Consider the following 17,954-nt stretch of genomic DNA (forward strand, 5'->3'; position numbering starts at 1 on the left):
TCTAGGAATTCTCATGCGTTTTTCTGTTTGGCTTGCTGTACACTCCACTCTTGTAAATCTTTTCTGAACTCTCTCTCCAATTTAATATTATCCTTCTTGTAGTAGGGCAACTAGAATGTACACAGCACTCCAAACGTGGCCTCACTAGTGTCCTGTACAAACTCTACATGACGTTCCAATTCCTATACTCAGTTGTTCTGAGCAATGAAGGCAAGGCTAAATGCCACCCTAACCACCCTGTTTACCTGTGACACAACTTTCAAAAAAAACTGTGCACCTGAACCCCTTGGTCTGAGTGTTCATCAATACTATCTATCTGTAATTACATTCATTTTTCCCATAATGTGAATAATCTTGTATTCAGTAGGTGAAACAAAAGACCCTATCATAATAGGAGTCTTGTTCTGAGTTTGAATCTTTTTAATGAAGGCTGGTGGATTATGAACATGGTAAGTTAATGTTGCCTTATTACTGTGTCGGACAGAGACTTCAAAGTTTTGAAGAGCCAACAACAATCCCAAAGTCTCTTTTTTCCCTCACTGCAGTTCTACTTCTGATCCTGGTTTAGTTTCTTGGAGAAATTCACTACTGCCTTCTCAATTCCCAACTGTTCCTCCTGGAACAGGGCAGAACCCACCCATGTTATCTGCACCAATTACCATTTTGAAATGTCCGGAAAGGTTAACGGTAATCAACACTGGCTCAATTATTCAGATTGACTTCAGCTTCTCAAAGGCTGCTGGAAATTCTGTTGATTGTATCTTTGATTCTTTAACATTTTTGTTAAAGGTACAGCTATCACATCTGAAATTATACACACATTTCCTGTCAAACCCACACATTCCTGATTTCTTTCTTGTTTGTTTTTGGCAGCAGTGAATTCTGTTAAGTCCTCCATTTTCATTGTCAAGAAGAACACTTGTCCTTGTCCTAGGTTTATTACTCTTGCTCTTAAAATCATAGTCTCAGTCTCAGGTATCCACGGCACGGGAAAAAACTCTTGGACCCAGCGAGCCTGTGCTGGTCAAAAACGATAACCTAATTATTATAAACCTAATTTCCTTTACTTATCCCCTAGCCTTTTATGCCCTGACTTTGCAAATGTACATCTAAATACTTATTCAATGTTATGATAGTATATGCCTCCACCATTATTATAGGCAGTGAATTCCAGATTCTCACCACTCTCTTAACGAAGGAAGATATCTTCCCATCTCCTCTAAACTTCCTGCCCCTTAGCTTAACTCTATGTCCCTGGTCATTGATTCTTCCACAAATGTGCAAGGTTTCTTCCTGTCTACACTGTCCATGCCCTTCACAATTTTATACATCTCAATCATGACCCTCTGTCTCCTCTGCTGTCAGGAAAACAACACCAATCTGTCCAATCCCTCTTCATAACTAACACTGTCCAGCCCAAGCAACATCTGGATAAATCTTCTCTGCACTCTTTCCAGAGCTTTCACATCCCTCCTTTAATATGGATTCCAGAACTATACACAATACTCTAGCAGTGACTGCACTGATAATTTATACAGTCCCAACATCAACTCCCTCCTTAAACTCAATCATAGAGTGATACAGCATGGAAGCAGACCCTTCAGTCTAACTAGCCCACGCTGACCACATTCCCAAACAAAACCAGTCCCACTTGCCTGCAGTTGACCCGTATCCCTGCAAACCTTTCCTATTCATGCACTTATCCAAATGTCTTCTAAATGTTGTAATTGTTATCTATAACGAACAAAGGCAGGTTGGAGTTTTGGATCTGTACCTTCCTGGAAGAGAACTGAACTAAACAAAGTAGAAAGCAAAACTGATCACATTATTGCCATTGTTAATGCTCTCCCACCATTTAAAGTTCTTTGTCTCATTTGGATCATCTGAGAGGATTTTATTAAATTGGATTTGAGTAAGTCTCTTTGTAGGATTAAACTACGCAATTATTGAAGCCCATTCAGACTATCTAATGCTGTCACATTCCACAGATTGACAATGACAAGTTTAACTATTCTCAAATTCATAATCCATACAAATCAGCACTCAAACATGCCTAGTATGCAGTGGAAATATTTTGGGAATTAACTGTGTCCTTTATTGACCTCCGAGAAGATGAGGAGCACCCTCACTGGAAAGGGTTATTACACAAGAGTTCACAGCATAGAAACCTGTTGTTATCATGACTAGTTTGTTTTAAAAAAACCTTATGATTCTGTTTACACATCTGACTCTAATATTATAGACCTTTATTTGGAGGTGCTGTTAATTTGAACAAGTCAGTTTTGCAAGCCTCGAGTTGCTTCCATTCGCAGGCATATCTTGGATAACTAGTTTGCATTAGATACCATATTGCATTTGAACATTATCCTTTCATATGAAGGTGTAGGTGTCCATTCAGCTCAATATTGTGATATGAAAGTCTTTTCTCTGACCAGGATGCAAGATACTTAGAAGGTCAAAGTCTTTGGCAGAAATTCTGTTTCCATGATGTTGCTCAGTTGAAATGGATCACTTTGAGAAGTTGACTCAGTATGAAGGCTTGTAGCGAGTATGTGGCTTAAACTCATTGAAAAAATAAATAACTAACCTTGAAGTTTCAATAAAAATACTATGTCAAGAATGGGGATCATTATAGGGTGGAATGGGCTCAGTGGTTAACATTGTTGCCCTTCAGTGGGTTTGATTTTCACTTTCTGGTGATTATCTGTGTCTGTGTGCACATTCTACCGCTGTCTGCATGGCTTTCTTCTAGGAGCTCCCAATTTCCTGCCACAGTCCAGAGATGTGCAGGTTAGGTGCATAGGCCAAGTTTAAATCATCCGTATTGTTTAGGGATGTGCAGACTAGGTGGATTAGCCTTGGGAAATGCAGGGTTACAGGGATAGGGCAGGTGCATGGTTCTGGGTTGGATGCTCTTCGGAGGTGTGGACTCAATGGTCAGAATGTCCTGCTTCCACACTATGGGGCTTCTATGATTATCAATACCAAACTACAGATATTTCTTGTATGCATCACTTTAATTATGATGGTGCCACTTACTGAAGTACTACGTAACATTGTCATATTATTTGTTTAAACTCAGATTAATACCTTCAATTTCCTTATTTTAAAGTGTAAGGAGGAACTGGAAGAAGGATGTGTGATAAACCAATGGATTTAAGTTTTAACTATTTACACTTGTGGTATAATATGACAGCAGCTGCTGAGCCTTTTTTAATTGCTTCATCTTTTCAATGCTACTCCAAAAAATGGTGTTTCTTTGAATAACTGTATTTTGAATCGTGCACTACAGTTTATTTAAAGTTATAGAGATGTACAACATGGGAACAGACCTTTCGGTCCAACCCGTCCATGCCGCCAGATATCCCAACCCAATCTCGCCCTATTCCTCCAAACCTGTAACATCAGATTTTGAGTACAGCACAAATTTAACTGGCAAAAGAGTGGAAATCGGGATAATTTCTGCAAAATGCAACATAATTGTGCCAAGCATATTTGGTCCGTGTGCAGTTGTGATGAAAATCAGTTTCTCAATTATAATATATTTCTCAAGCACATAACGTTTTTGAAATCATTGCAGATATCCTGACTCCTCCTGTCTCTAAGGGACAGGAGGATGACCGGATCATATTTGGTTTTCTGTCCTAAACAATCATGCGCGTAAAAACAACCAGTTGGACTTTCTCCCCCACATTGATTGCTTTTCACTGTAGTTCAGTGAATCTCTGTCCTTCAGATTCTGCTGTCATTGTTAAAAGTATTCTTCTGAGAAGATTCCACTGAGAAAGCACTAAGTGATCTGCTTTGGATTGCTGTTATTTCTTTGTGGTCCTTTAAAGACTTTGAATAAAGAATGAGGGCCCCAGTCATTACTTCTCTCATGACTTCGTCATGTGTGAGTCATGTTGCAATTTGCCTGAAGATGGTAACTGTGAAGTTATGCTTCACTGCAGGCTTGACCTTTTGCTACTGGTTAGTTTAAAAACAACTTGAGCTTTCAAAGTGGCTTTCAGATTGTCAGTTTTCTTTGTTCGAAGCATGCTGTTCAAGGGAAAACTTTCCTTAAATTCACTGTGTATCCTTGTGCAGTGTTTTACCCCTTTTTAACTTCTTGATATGCTTTGACATTTAAGACAAACATTCTTCAATTGTGAGCAGAAATTAACGTTCCCATTCTGTGTGAAAGTTGTAGTTTTTGGTTGCTTTCTAGATTGTGCAGATTCGTCATTCATCATTATTGTTTCATCATGTAGTTTCTCATGTCTGTGTGCTGTTGGTCTGGAGCAGGTAGGCTTCCAGGTCTACGCCTCTGGAACATCCATACTGTTGCCGGCTGCTTTCAAGTGTAGACAGACAGGGTGATCATATCTGTGATCACTATTTGTGGGGCCCCTGGTTGGCTTGTGTTATTTGGATTTGGGCACGGCAGCATTCACTTATTTTCTTCACTCTGCTCAGTAATATTAGAGAGATGGCTGAAGCAAAAAAGCCTGAAGGTCGACAGAGATATGAATGGGATGAGCTGAACTGTTCTTGCTGAGATTCTGGATTAGTGGTGCTGGAAGAGCACAGCAGTTTAGGCAGCATTCGAGGAGCAGTACTGCTCCTCGGATGCTGCTTGAACTGCTGTGCTCTTCCAGCACCACTAATCCAGAATCTGGTTTCCAGCATTCTGCAGTCATTGTTTTTACCTGTTCTTGCTGAGAGACTGCACTAACATGGTGGGCTGAATAGCTTCCTATAATGCTAGTACTACAATATACTGGCGTTACGCATCACACCTAGTATAATTGATTTTCATTTATTTGCATTGCCACCCACAAAACCTCCTTTGCCCTGTAATGATAATCCATCTGGTCCATATTGATACAGAGTCATAGATGTACAACATGGAAAAAGACCCTTCAGTGTAATTTGTCCATGCCGACCAGATATCCAAAATTTGATTTCGTCCCATTTGCCAGCACTTGGCCCATATCCCTCTATACCCTTCCTATTCTTATACCCATCCACGTGCTCTGTAAATGTCTAATTGTGCCAGCCTACTCCACTTCTTCTGGCAGCTCATTCCATACATGCACCACTCTCTCTGCTTGAAAACAGTGCCCCTTGGTTCTCTTTTATCTTCTCTTCTCTCCCCCCCCCCCCCCCCCCATTTTAAACCTATGCCCTCTAGTTCTGGACTCTCCCACCCCAGGAAAAAGACCCTATCTACTTATGTTATCCAAGCCCGTTATGATTTTATAAACCTCTATAAGGTCACCCCTCAGCCTCCAAGACTGCAGGGAACACAGCCCCAGCCTATTCAGTCTCTCCATATAGCTGACACCCTCCAATCCAGGCAACAACCTTGAAAATCTTTTCTGAACCGTGTAATATGAAGTTTCACAACATCCCTCCAACAGGAGAGAGACCAGAGTTGCACATAATGAATTGGACACTTTTGGAATAATGTCCTGTACAGTGGCAACATGACCTCCCATCTTCTATACTCAATGCACTGATCAATAAAGGAAAGCATACTAAACACCGTCTTCACTATCCTATCTATGTGCAATTCTACTTTCAAGGAGCTATGAACCTACACCAAGGTCTCCTTTGTTCAGCAACACTCCCTAGGACCTTGCCATTAAGCATATAAGTCCTGCTAAGATTTGCTTTCCCAAAATGCAGCACCTCGCATTTATCTGTACTAAACTCCACTTGCCACTTCTCAGCCAATTGGCTCATCTGATCAAGATCCTGTTGTAATCAGAGGTAACCTTCTATGCTGTCGACTACACCTCCAATTTTGGTGTCATCTGCAAACTAAGAATGTCTCCTATGTTCACATCCAAATCATTTATATAAATGATGAAAATCAGTGGACCCAGCACTGATCCTTGTGGCACACCACTGGTCAAAAAGCAGCCCTCTACCCACCACCCTCTGTCTTCAATCTCTGAGCCAGTTCTGTATCCAAATGGCTAGGTATCCCTATATTCCATGTGATCTAACCCTGTTTACTAGTCTACCATGAGGAACCTTATCAAATGCCTTACTGTAGTCCATGTAGATCATGTCCACTGCTCTGCCTTCATCAATCCTTTGTTACTTCAAAAACTCATGATTTTCCATGCACAAAGTCATACTGACTATCCCTGATCAGTCCTTGCCTTTCCAAATGCGCATAAATCCTGTCCCTCAGGATTCCCTCCAACAAATTGCCTGCCACTGAGGTCTGTTGTTTGCATGTGTTTGCTCACCTTGACTTTCTTAAATAGTGGCACCATGTTAGCCAACCTCCAGTCTTCCAGTACCTCACCTGTGACTATCAATAATTGAAATATCTCTGCAAGAGGCTCAGTAATCACTTCCCTGACTTCCCACATAGTTTGAGGATACACCTGATCAGGTCCTGGGGATTTATCCACCTTTAGGCATTTCAAGACATCCAGTACCACCACCTCTAATATGAACATTTTCAAGATGCTACCATCTATTTCACCACATTCTGTATCTTCTGTCCTTCTCCACAGTAAACACTGATGCAAAATGCTCATTTTAATTTCTCTTCATTTCCTGCAGTGGACCATTCTCCACTGCATCAGCTCCTCAGCCATGTATTCATCTGCTCTATCGTCCTATTCCTACCCTCACTAGCTCGTAGCACTGTGAGTAATCCAGATATTACCACCCTTGAGGACCTCCTTTTTAAATTCCTGCCTAACTTCCTATATTCTCCCTTCAGAATCTCTGCCTTTTCCCTTCCTATGTCAGTAGTTCCAATATGCACAATGACCTTGCTGGTCCCTCTCAGCTTTGAAATATTAAGCACTCCCTCTGAGATACCTTTGAGCCTGGCACCAGGGAGGCAACACACCAGTCTGATTTATCATTGTTGACCACAGAAATGTCTTTCTGTGCCTTTGACTAGAGAGTCCCCTATCACACTCAATCGCTTGAAACTTGATGTATCCTTTGTTACATTAGAGCCAGTCTCAGTACCAGCTGTTCACGCTACATTCCCTTGAGAATCCATCATCCCCTACATTTTCCAAAATAGCATACTTGTTTGAGATGGGTATAGCCACAGAAGACTTCTACAGTACCTGCCTTCCTCTCATACTCTTCTCGGAGGTAACCCATTTGCTTGACTATATCTGCGGTTTTTCTCCCTTCCTATAACTGCCATCCATCACACCTCCAAGCTCCTGTAAATTCCTCATTGCTACTCCAACCCATCCATGCGATCTGATAGGATTCACAAACACATTTACTGCAGAGGTAATAATTAGTAACGTAGAAACTCTGCTTTAATCTCTCCCATCTGACAGGAAGAGTGCATCATGCAACTAAAGGCCACCTTTGCTCCTTAGCAGTATACACACCCAGAAAATGGCACAGTCTTACTGCTTTAAAAACAACTGCTCCAGGCTAAATTAGTACCTATGTTTAATATTTTTAAAATTTAATTGAGACAGATCTCCATAAACTATACAATCAAAAAAAGAACCACTCTACTCACTATTGTAGATTTACAAAGGTAATGAGTTGCAAGGTTACACTGAAAGCTATATATTTAGCTGCTTCTGTGCTATGAGCTCTCCCACGCAGGTTCATTCAAGGTCAGCTGTGAATTTTGCTGTTTGTTAATTTTTCTTAGACTCACTCTGTCCAGAGATACTTGTACTCCAACTCAAACAGCAAAGACAGCAGCTGTGCAGATTCACTCCTGTGTCAGCAGTGTAAGTTTCTTTCTCGTTTGATTCACTGACCGTGTGGCCCCTGCCTTTGACTTTCTTCCTCCTTTTCAAAGTGCTGTTGTTTTGATATTTGTTTTTTCCCACAAAGTTCCAAATCAATATAACGGCTTATAAAACAGTAATAGCTTTTCCTGGAATTTGAGGAAATCTGCTCCGACACCTAAAATACCTCAAACTGAGTGACGTTTAATGCCACAATTGTTTTCCCACCCTCAGTCTTTAATTATATGAAACCATAAGCTGGCAAAGCATATAAGAGCATGTATTTTACCTAGTCACATAATTTCCAGAAGCACAAATCTGTGACTCGAGATACTAGTGAGATCAGCAGTTGGGGCATGCATGTAGATGGCGGGGTCAGCTATTAGAGATTCTCGATGATCGACATGATGAAGAACCTGGCACTTGTTGGACAAAACCAGAAAGTAACTTGCAAGTTCAATTAACTTGTACTTCCTGCATTTGAATATTTTTCCTTTCTTTTGGCCAAGTGAGCCTGCGAGGAACTATTATGTCTTTGACATATAATTATTAAAATATGTAGTAATGACTTGGATGAGGAAAGTGATGTACTGTTGCCATGTTTGTGCACAACACAAAAATATGTGGAATGGCAAATGATGAGGATGACCTGGTCTGCTGAAGGATATAGCCAGGTTAAGAGAATGGGCAAAAACTTAGATGGGAATATAATGTGGATAAATGAGGTTATGCATCTTTGGTTGGAAGAACAGAGGAGCTGTATGTTATTTAAATAGGGAGACTGCAGAAGGCTTCAGCACAGAGGGATTTGGGAGGAGTCTCCCCCGAATCTGAAAAAGTTAGTGTCCAAATTCAGTGTTATGATGAAACAAAATGCAACATTGGCCTTTTGTTTCAAAGGTAACGGGCCATAAAAGTAGAGTAATTCTGCTAAAATTATACAAGGCAGTAGTCATGTAGTATCCTTGGTGGCAGGTTTGCTAGTGCTCTTTTGGGGGGGGGGGGGGGGGGTTTAAACTAACTCTGCAGGGGCATGGGAACCTAGACTGTAGCTTTAGGGTGCAGAACCTGGAGTGTAGGGAGGTTAGGAACATGGCATCAATCTCTAAGGACGGTGCCTGTAAACAGGAAGGTGGCTTGAAGTGTGTATACTTCAATGCGAGAAGTATACGAAATAAGGTAGGTGAACTTGCAGCGTGGGTTGGTACCTGGGATTTCGATGTTGTGGCTATTACGGAGACATGGGTAGAACAGGGACAGGATTGGCTGTTGCAGGTTCCAGTGTTTAAATGTTTCAGTAGGTTCAGAGGTGGGGGTAAAAGAGGGGGAGGTGTGGCATTGCTTGTCAAAGATAGTATTACAGTGGTGGAAAGGACGATGTATGAAGACTTGCCATCTGAGGTAGTTTGGGCTGAGCTTAGAAATAGGAAAGGTGAGGTCACCCGGTTAGGAGTTTTCTACAGGCCTCCTAATAGTCCTAGAGACGTAGAAGAAAGGATTGCGAGGATGATTCAGGAGATGAGTGCAAGTAATAGGGTGGTTGTTATAGGGGACTTTAACTTTCCGATAGTGACTGGGAAAGCTATAGCTCAAGTACGTTAGATGAGTCGGTGTTTGTCCAATGTGTGCAGGAGGGTTTCCTGACACGATATGTAGACAGGCCAACAAGAGGTGAGGCCATACTGGATTTGGGTCTGGGTAACGAACCAGGCCAGATGTTAGAATTGGAGGTAGGTGAGCACTTTGGGGACAGTGACCACAATTCGGTGACTTACTCTAGTGATGGAGAGGGTTAAGTGTGCACTACAGGGCAAGTTATAGCTGGGGGGCAGGGAAATTATGATGTGGTGAGGCATGACTTAGGATGCGTGGCTTGGAAAAGTAGGCTTCAAGGGAAGGGTGCAATCGATATGTGGAGCTTGTTCAAGGAGCAAATATTGAGTGTCCTTGATAAGTATGTACCTGTCAGGCAGGGAGGAAAGGGTCGTGTGAGGGAGCAGTGGTTTAATAAGGAATTGGAATCCCTTGTTAAAGGGAAGAGGGTGGCCTATGTAAAAATGAGGCGTGAAGGTTCAATTGGGGTGATTGAGAGTTATAAGGTAGCCAGGAAGAATCTAAAGAGAGAGCTAAGAGTAGCAAGGAGGGGACATGAAAAGTCCTTGGTTGGTAGGATTAGGGAAAACCCAAAGGCTTTCTATAGCTATGTCAGGAATAAAAGAATGATTAGGGTAGGAATAGGTCCAGTCAAGGATAGTAGTGGGAAGTTGCGTGTGGAGGCTGAAGAAATTGGGGAGACACTGAATGAATACTTTTCATCAGTATTCACTCAGGAACAGGACATTGATGTCGATGTGACTATTGAGTCACAATTAATTAGAATGGATGGCTTTGAGATATGTAGGGAAGAGGTGTTGGGAATTCTGGAAAGGGTGAAAATAGATAAGTCCCCTGGGCCTGATGGCATTTATCCTAGGATTCTCTGGGAAGCAAGGGAGGAGATTGCAGAGCCATTGGCCTTGATTTTTATGTCCTCGTTGTCTACATGAATAGTGCCAGAAGACTGGAGGATAGCAAATGTGGTTCCCTTGTTCAAGAAGGGGGAGTAGGGGTAACCCTAGTAACTATAGGCCCGTGAGTCTCACTTCTGTTGTGGGCAAAGTCTTAAGAGAATTGTAAGGGATAGGATTTATGAACATCTGGATAGGAATAATGTGATCAAGGATAGTCAGCATGGTTTTGTGAGGGCAGGTCGTGCCTCACAAACCTTATTGAATTCTTTGAGAAGGTGACTAAGGAGGTGGACGAGGGTAAAGCGGTAGATGTGGTGTATATGAATTTTAGTAAGGTGTTTGATAAGGTTCCCCATGGTAGGCTACTGCAAAAAAAATACGGAGGTATGGCATTGAGGGTGAGTTGGAGGTTTGGATTAGGAATTGGCTGGCTGGAAGAAGAGAGGGTAGTAGTTGATGGGAAAGGTTCATCTTAGAGTGCAGTTACCAGCGATGTTCCGCAAGGATCTGTTTTGGGACCATTGCTGTTTGTCATTTTTATAAATGACCTGGAGGAGGGGCTAGAAGGTTGGGTGCGCAAGTTTGCGGATGATACGAAAGTCGGTGGAGTTGTTGATAATGAGGAAGGATGTGGCAGGTTACAGCGGGATATAGATAAGCTACAGAGCTGGGCAGAAAGGTGGCAGATGGAGTTCAATGTAGGTAAGTGTGAAGTGATTCACTTTGGTAAGAGTAACAAGAAGATGGGGTATTGGGCTAATGGTCGGATACTTGGTAGTGTGGATGAGCAGAGGGATCTTGGTGTCCATGTACACAGATCTCTGAAAGTTGCCACCCAGGTAAATAGTGCAGTGAAGAAGACATATGGCATACTGGCTTTTATTGGTAGAGGAATTGAGTTCCGGAGTCCTGAGGTCATGTTGCAGTTGTATAAGACTCTGGTGCGGCCGCATCTGGAGTATTGTGTGCAGTTTTGGTCGCCATACTATAGGAAGGATGTGGAGGCATTGGAACGGGTGCAGAGGAGGTTTACCAGGATGTTGCCTGGTATGGTAGGAAGATCGTATGAGGAAAGGCTGAGGCACTTGGGGCTGTTTTCATTGGAGAAAAGAAGGTTTAGGGGTGACTTGATAGAGGTGTACAAGATGATTATGGGTTTAGATGGGGTTGACCATGAGAACCTTTTTCCACGTATGGAGTCAGCTATTACGAGGGGGCGTTGCTTTAAATTAAGGGAAGGTAGGTATAGGACAGATGTTAGGGGTAGATTCTTTACTAAGCGAGTCGTGAGTTCACTGCCAGTAGCAGTGGTGGACTCTCCCTCTTTATGGGCACTTAAACAGGCTTTGGATAGACATATGGAGGATAGTGGGCTAGTGCAGGTTAGTTGGGCTTGGATCGGCGCAACATCGAGGGCTGAAGGGCCTGTACTGCGCTGTATTTTTCTATGTTCTAAGTTCATATCACAATAGGAATATTGGACCCTTTATCTAAGGAAAAATATATTGGCATTGCAGGCAGCCCGGAGGATGTTCTGTCAGCTGACACAATTTGTCTTACGAGCAGAGGTTGAGTCTGTAACCATTGGATTATAGAAGAATGAAAAGCAACCTTGTTGAAACACAAAATTGATAGGCAGTGTGATAGGGTAGATGCGGAAAGATCATTTTCCCTTGTAGCACAATTTGGAATCAGGGCATAATCTCAGGACTAGGGATTGCACTTATCAGGCATGTGAGGCGGAATTCTTTTTCTCAGACGGTTGTGAACCTGTGGAATTCTTTACTACACAGACGTGCTGAGGCTGTCATTAAGTATATTCAAAGTTGAAAGATTTTTAATCAGTATGGGAATCCAGAGTTATCGGAAAATGCAGCAAAATGAAGTTGAGGATCATCAGATCAGTCATGATATTTTTGAATGGCAGAGCAGATTCAGTGGGCTGAAAGGCCTATTTCTGTTGCGACGTCTCATCGTCTTGGATGGCCTTAATTTATATGCATGTACAGCGTTTGTGGTCAAAGGCCTCCAGTGTGGCATTGCCTTTATTTGTAGCTAGACAAACCTAGAATTAAATCTGCTGAAGCACGTCCAAATTTTCAGGGGTTTGGGAGATTTTGTCAGGGAATCTAGTGTAATAAAGAAGCAAATTGCATTTTTCTCAAAAATATATATTAGGATATTTTAATAGTTGACAGCTGCTTCAATAGTTGTGTTTTTTTTTTAAAGTTCATTTAATTTTGTACAATTTTGAATGAATTGAGTTTAACCCTGCCTGACCATATTAATTATTACTGGCAGACTAACAACGTTACCATAAGGTCTTTATGTGCAATTCATTGTGGCCTCATGATTTTTGCCAAGTTATGCAGTTGAATAAGGAGATAAGTCAACTTGTGATTTAGTGTAACGACTATCACTAATCATGCCAAGTACCATAAATTGACCAGCTTTTCACAGGAAAAGAAAGATTCCCTCTAGCACTGATAATGGCTCCCTGCTCAGTTATTCTGAGTTCTGTCCAGGAACAGTGTGATTATGGATGTTAAACATATTCCCTGAAGTTTTTATAGCTTATTTAATATTGAAATCACTCATTCAACTTCTTCAACTCTTTTAGAGTCATAGAGATGTACAACATGGAAACAGATCCTCTGGTCCAACTTGTCCATGCCAACCAGATATCCTAACCTAATCTAGTCCTATTTGCCAGCACTTGGCCCATTTCCCTCTAAACCCTAAACCCTATTCATATACTCCTGCAGATGCCTTTTAAGTGTTGTACCCGCCTCCACCACTTCCTCATTTCATACACGCACTACCCTCTGTGTGAAAAAGTTGCCCCTTAGGTCACTTCTTGTACACTTCCTCTCTTTCTCCCCCCCCCCCCCCCCCCCCCCCCCACACACACACACACACAAATAACCTATGCCCTTTAGTTCCAGACTCCCCAACTTTGTGGAAAAGCCCTTGTCTATTTATCCTATCCATGCCCCTCATGGTTTTGAGAATTAAAAAGAGCAGTTTTTCAGAATCTGAAACTTAAAGCAGCACTATCATTAGAGTGTGTTTCGAAGTAAAGAATTGTATAGCCTTAAATGCTTGGTATAATTAACAACTAGTGAATAGTTTAAAAATGTTCAATATCATTGTCAATATTTTTATGCCAATTGTGAAATAAATGTACCAACTGCTGTTGATGTAAATGTTTTGTCACTTAATTTTTGTCAATCAATATTTATAACTGGTGGCATGTTCTGCAAGATGTTACTTGATGGTAAATAGCAGACAACGCAAATGAACATAGAGCATTAGCTTGTCTTGATATTGTGTTTTAATAATTCTGATTCAAGTTATAGGCTAAAATTTGTTTGTGCATTGCGATTGATCTGTTGGTTCTTTGATTCCTATTTCTTGATGTTATTGCAGCTTAACCTGTATAGAAAATGACTTTTTTTTTCCCCCAGCTCATGAAAGTCTTCTCGTGATATTTTAAAAGATTGCTTTTTGTTTTGTTGCACTGCATTTCAGAGAAAGTGTAGGATTCAGCAAAAGATCATAACTGTTTAAGAGTTAAGTTGTAGGACTTGTAAAATGCATTATTAACGATAGAGTTACAAATCTGATTTATCTTGAATACTGCAGTTTGAAGCAGAATTATAATCCATTATTTGTTTTGCTGTTATATCTTCATTTAATTTTGATATTACTTTTAAAACTTTAATATTGCACCAATGTTTTTCTACAGCTTCCAGCAGCATGGTTCACCATGTTTGATGCAGTACTTATTCTGGCGCTTATCCCAGTGAAAGACAAAGTTGTAGATCCTATCTTAAAGAAGAAAGGCCTGCTTCCTTCGTCTTTGAAGAGAATTGCTGTTGGCATGTTTTTTGTCATGTGCTCTGCAGTGGCTGCTGGTAAGAATTTTCAAAATATTTTTATCAAACATAACTTGATTTTCTGTTGTAAAATAGACACTTTAAGACTATAACAATGACTTGCTGCCAGTGCATTTATAAATTGGAGATAAATACCATATCCTAAATGTTTTGTGATTTTTTTTTCACTTAATACAAATTTTAAACATTTTTGCAATTGTGGGACGTGAAATATGTTAAAAGGAAAACCACTTATTTCAAACCAAAGGGCATGCCTAATTATAAAAACCTAGTAGTGCAATATACAATTTTGTTTGAGAAATCAAAGTGATTTGCCAAAGACTATAGTGCAGGACAACATCCCTAGTTTAGAGATTTGCTGAAATGCAATGTAGTGAGTTAGGAAACCTAAACTTAGATTTTCAGTCTGAAGATGTTGGGATTGGAAAAAGGCAAAGAGCTTGTAATTAAGAATAGAATTTAGTTGTAATAACCCTTGCTAATTTATGGTCAAATGCAAGTGAACCTAGGAACCGCTATGACTTTTGCTCATTTGCATAGGCCGTGCTCTCCTCTGTCTGGAAGAGGATCTGCAAACTTCCAGGAAGAATTTTAGTGCTGAGATCACCTGGTGTTTGAATCGATGCCAAGATTGATTTTGCATTTTACACACATATCATTATAAGCTATGACCACCTGTAGCTTCTTGCTACTGATGCAGATAATAACTGTACTTATTCACCACTTGCATATCAAGGAACTATTCTAACATGTGGGATGTTGCAGTGAAGGCATTCAGGATAGTATGCTTCCCTCTTTTGAGTGCATCATATGAGCTGTGCACAACCAGTCCTGACAGAAGTCCTAGTGGAATGAGGAAGTGGGCCATGTGATTGAAATGAAATTGTCTATAATTGTGAACAAATATAATTACTTCCGTTGTAGTTTTAGTGTAGACCGAAGATTACGAAAGAGTAGAACAAAGCTGTGCCCCTCAGTGGATTTGCCAGACATAGCTTTTATAACCATAGTGTGACTAAACAGGGTCATAGAGTCATAGCAATGTACAGCATGGAAGCAGACCCTTCAGTCCAACCTGTCCATGCTGACCAGATATCCCAACCCAGTACCCACCTCAGATCCCTCCAAACCCTTCCTATCCAAATGCCCTTTAAATGTGGCAATTGTACCAGTCTCTTCCACTTCCTCTGGCAGCTCATTTCAGACATGTACCACCCTCTGTGTGAAAAAGTTGCCCCTCAGGTCTCTTTTATATCTATCCCCTCTCACCTTAAATCTCTGCCCTCTAGTTCTGGACTGTCCAACCCCAGGGAAAAGACTTTGTCTATTTACCCTATCCATGCCCCTCCTAATTTTGTAAACCTCTATAAGGTCACCCCTCAGCCTCCGCTCCAGGGAAAACAGCCCTAGCCTGTTCAGCCTCTCCCTAAAGCTCAAATCCTCCAACTCTGGCAACATCCTTGTAAATCTTTTCTGAACCCTTTCAAGTTTCACAACATCTTTCCAATAGGAAGGAGACCAGAATTGCACGCAATATTCCATCAGTGGCCTTCCAATGTCCTGTACAGCCACAACATGACCTCCCAACTCGTGTACTCAATACTCTGACCAATAAAGGAAAGCATACCAAATGCCGCCTTCACTATCCTATCTACCTGCGACTCCACTTTCAAGGAGCTATGAACCTGCACTCCAAGGTCTCTTTGTTCAGCAACACTCCCTCGGAACTTACCATTAAGTGTATGAGTCCTGCTAAGATTTGCTATCCCAAAATGCAGCACCTCGCATCTATCTGAATTAAACTCCATCTGCCACGTCTCGGCCCATTGGCTCATCTGGTCAATATCCTGTTGTATTCTGAGGTAACTCTCTTCGCTGTCCACTACACGTCCAATTTTGGTGTCATCTGCAAACTTATTGACTGTACCTCTCATGCTCGCATCCAACTCATTTATTTAAATGACAAAAAGTAGAGGATCCAGCACTGATCCTTGTGGCACTATACTGGTCACAGGCCTCCAGTCTGAAAAACAACCCTCCACCACCACCCTCTGTCTTCTACCTTTGTGCCAGTTCTGTATCCAAATGGCTAGTTCTCCCTGTATTCCATGAGATCTAACCTTGCTAATCAGTCTCCCATGGGGAACCTTATCGAACACCTTACTGAAGTCCATATAGATCACATCTACCGCTCTGCCCTCAATCCTCTTTGTTACTTCCTCAAAAAACTCAATCACGTTTGTGAGACATGATTTCCCACGCACAACCATGTTGACTATCCCTAATCAGTCCTTGCCTTTCCAAATACATGTACACCCTGTCCGTCAGGATTCCCTCCAACAACTTGCCCAACACCGTTGTCAGACTCAGTGGTCTATAGTTCCCTGGTTTGTCCTTACCATCCTTCTTAAATAGTGGCACCACGTTAGCCAACCTCCAGTCTTCTGGCACCTCACCTGTGACTATCGATGATACAAATATCTCGGCAAGAGGCCCAGCAATCACTTCTTTACCTTCCCACAGCGTTCCAGGGTACACCTGATCAGGCCCTGGGAATTTATCCACCTTTACCCATTTAAAGACATCCAGCAAATAGAAATTATATTAAGTGTTTAGTGGGTTACTTCTCTAGATTTTTCACGCATCAGTTATTTATCTTTAATATTGAATAATGCCAGAAAGACAACTTCCTCACTCTGAAGTTGTGATAGGAATATACAAAATGCATTTTAATTACAACTGAAGAGAAAATGTGACAATATATTTTGACATCAAGCCAGCAACTGTAAGAGTTTTGAGTATATCCTTGCTTTATATTATTAATTGTACTTCCAAATCCCTTTTTCCTCCTGAAACCCACCTACACCTGCACCTTCCGTGTATTCTTCCAACCAAACTGTACTATCTTGTATTTACCTGTGTTGAGCTAACTTTCGGCTTTTTCTCCAATGTATTAATGTTCTCTGTACTATTTTGCAGTGTTAGATGAATTCCAGAATGGCTCACTTAGTTCCCCCACAATATGGACCTTGAGCATTGCTGACAAAAGAGACATATGTGAAAGCTTTTCCATCTTGCACTCATTAAGATAAATGCAAGAATTCTAAATTTCAAAGGAAGCAACAATTTGTACTACATTAGGAATGGGTGGCAATTAAACTCTGATTGAAGCATTGTGAGGTTGTAAGTTTGCTTTCTGAGCTGATGAGTTTTTTTCAGAGCTTTTGTCACCGTGCTAGGTAACATCAGTGAGCTTCCGGTGAAGCATTGATTTTCCATCCCACTTGCTATTTAGGTGTCTTGGTTTGTTGTGATAGGTGATACAGTTTCTCGTTATATTTCTGAGAGGTTGGTAAATGGGGTCCAAATCTGTTTGTTAATGGATTTCTGGTTGGAATGAAGGCCTCTAGGAATTTGCATGCATGCCTTTGTTCGGCCTGTCCCAGGATAGATGCATTGTCCCAGTCAAACTGGTGTCCCTCTTCATCTGTGTGTATGGATTAATAAGACAGACTTTCAAAGAATGAAACCCGAAGGATCCAACTCCTTCCATTTCTATGAATTACCAAAGGTGAGTAAAGAGACCCATAGTCTCACTTCCCAGCACACCAACACACAGACTAGCAAAGGAACTGCAATATAAACTGAAACCCCTAGTAGAAGACGCAATGCACTCCATCAACCCAACCCAGGATTTCCTTAACATTATCAAAGATACCAAGGTAGATGATGATGAGGTCGTGGTTTCCTTCAGCGTGACTGCCCTATTCACATCAATAAACATCACCCTACCCAAAGAAACACTGGCCTCACTACTA

The 17,954-nt window shown here is 41.3% G+C and overlaps 1 protein-coding gene across 3 annotated transcripts in view; it reads left to right on the plus strand.

Annotated features, from left to right (window-relative positions):
* The window catches only part of slc15a4 (solute carrier family 15 member 4), a 76,744-nt gene that overhangs the window by 25,452 nt on the left and 33,338 nt on the right, over positions 1–17,954 (plus strand). For all 3 annotated transcript variants that reach the window (XM_060843666.1, XM_060843667.1, XM_060843665.1), the window contains one exon: positions 13,986–14,154. In XM_060843666.1, coding sequence (XP_060699649.1) covers positions 13,986–14,154 — 169 coding nt within the window. The remainder of the gene's footprint in view (positions 1–13,985; positions 14,155–17,954) is intronic.

The sequence above is a fragment of the Hemiscyllium ocellatum genome, chromosome 24 (genome assembly GCF_020745735.1).
Source record: "Hemiscyllium ocellatum isolate sHemOce1 chromosome 24, sHemOce1.pat.X.cur, whole genome shotgun sequence".
NCBI classification, from domain to species: domain Eukaryota; kingdom Metazoa; phylum Chordata; class Chondrichthyes; order Orectolobiformes; family Hemiscylliidae; genus Hemiscyllium; species Hemiscyllium ocellatum.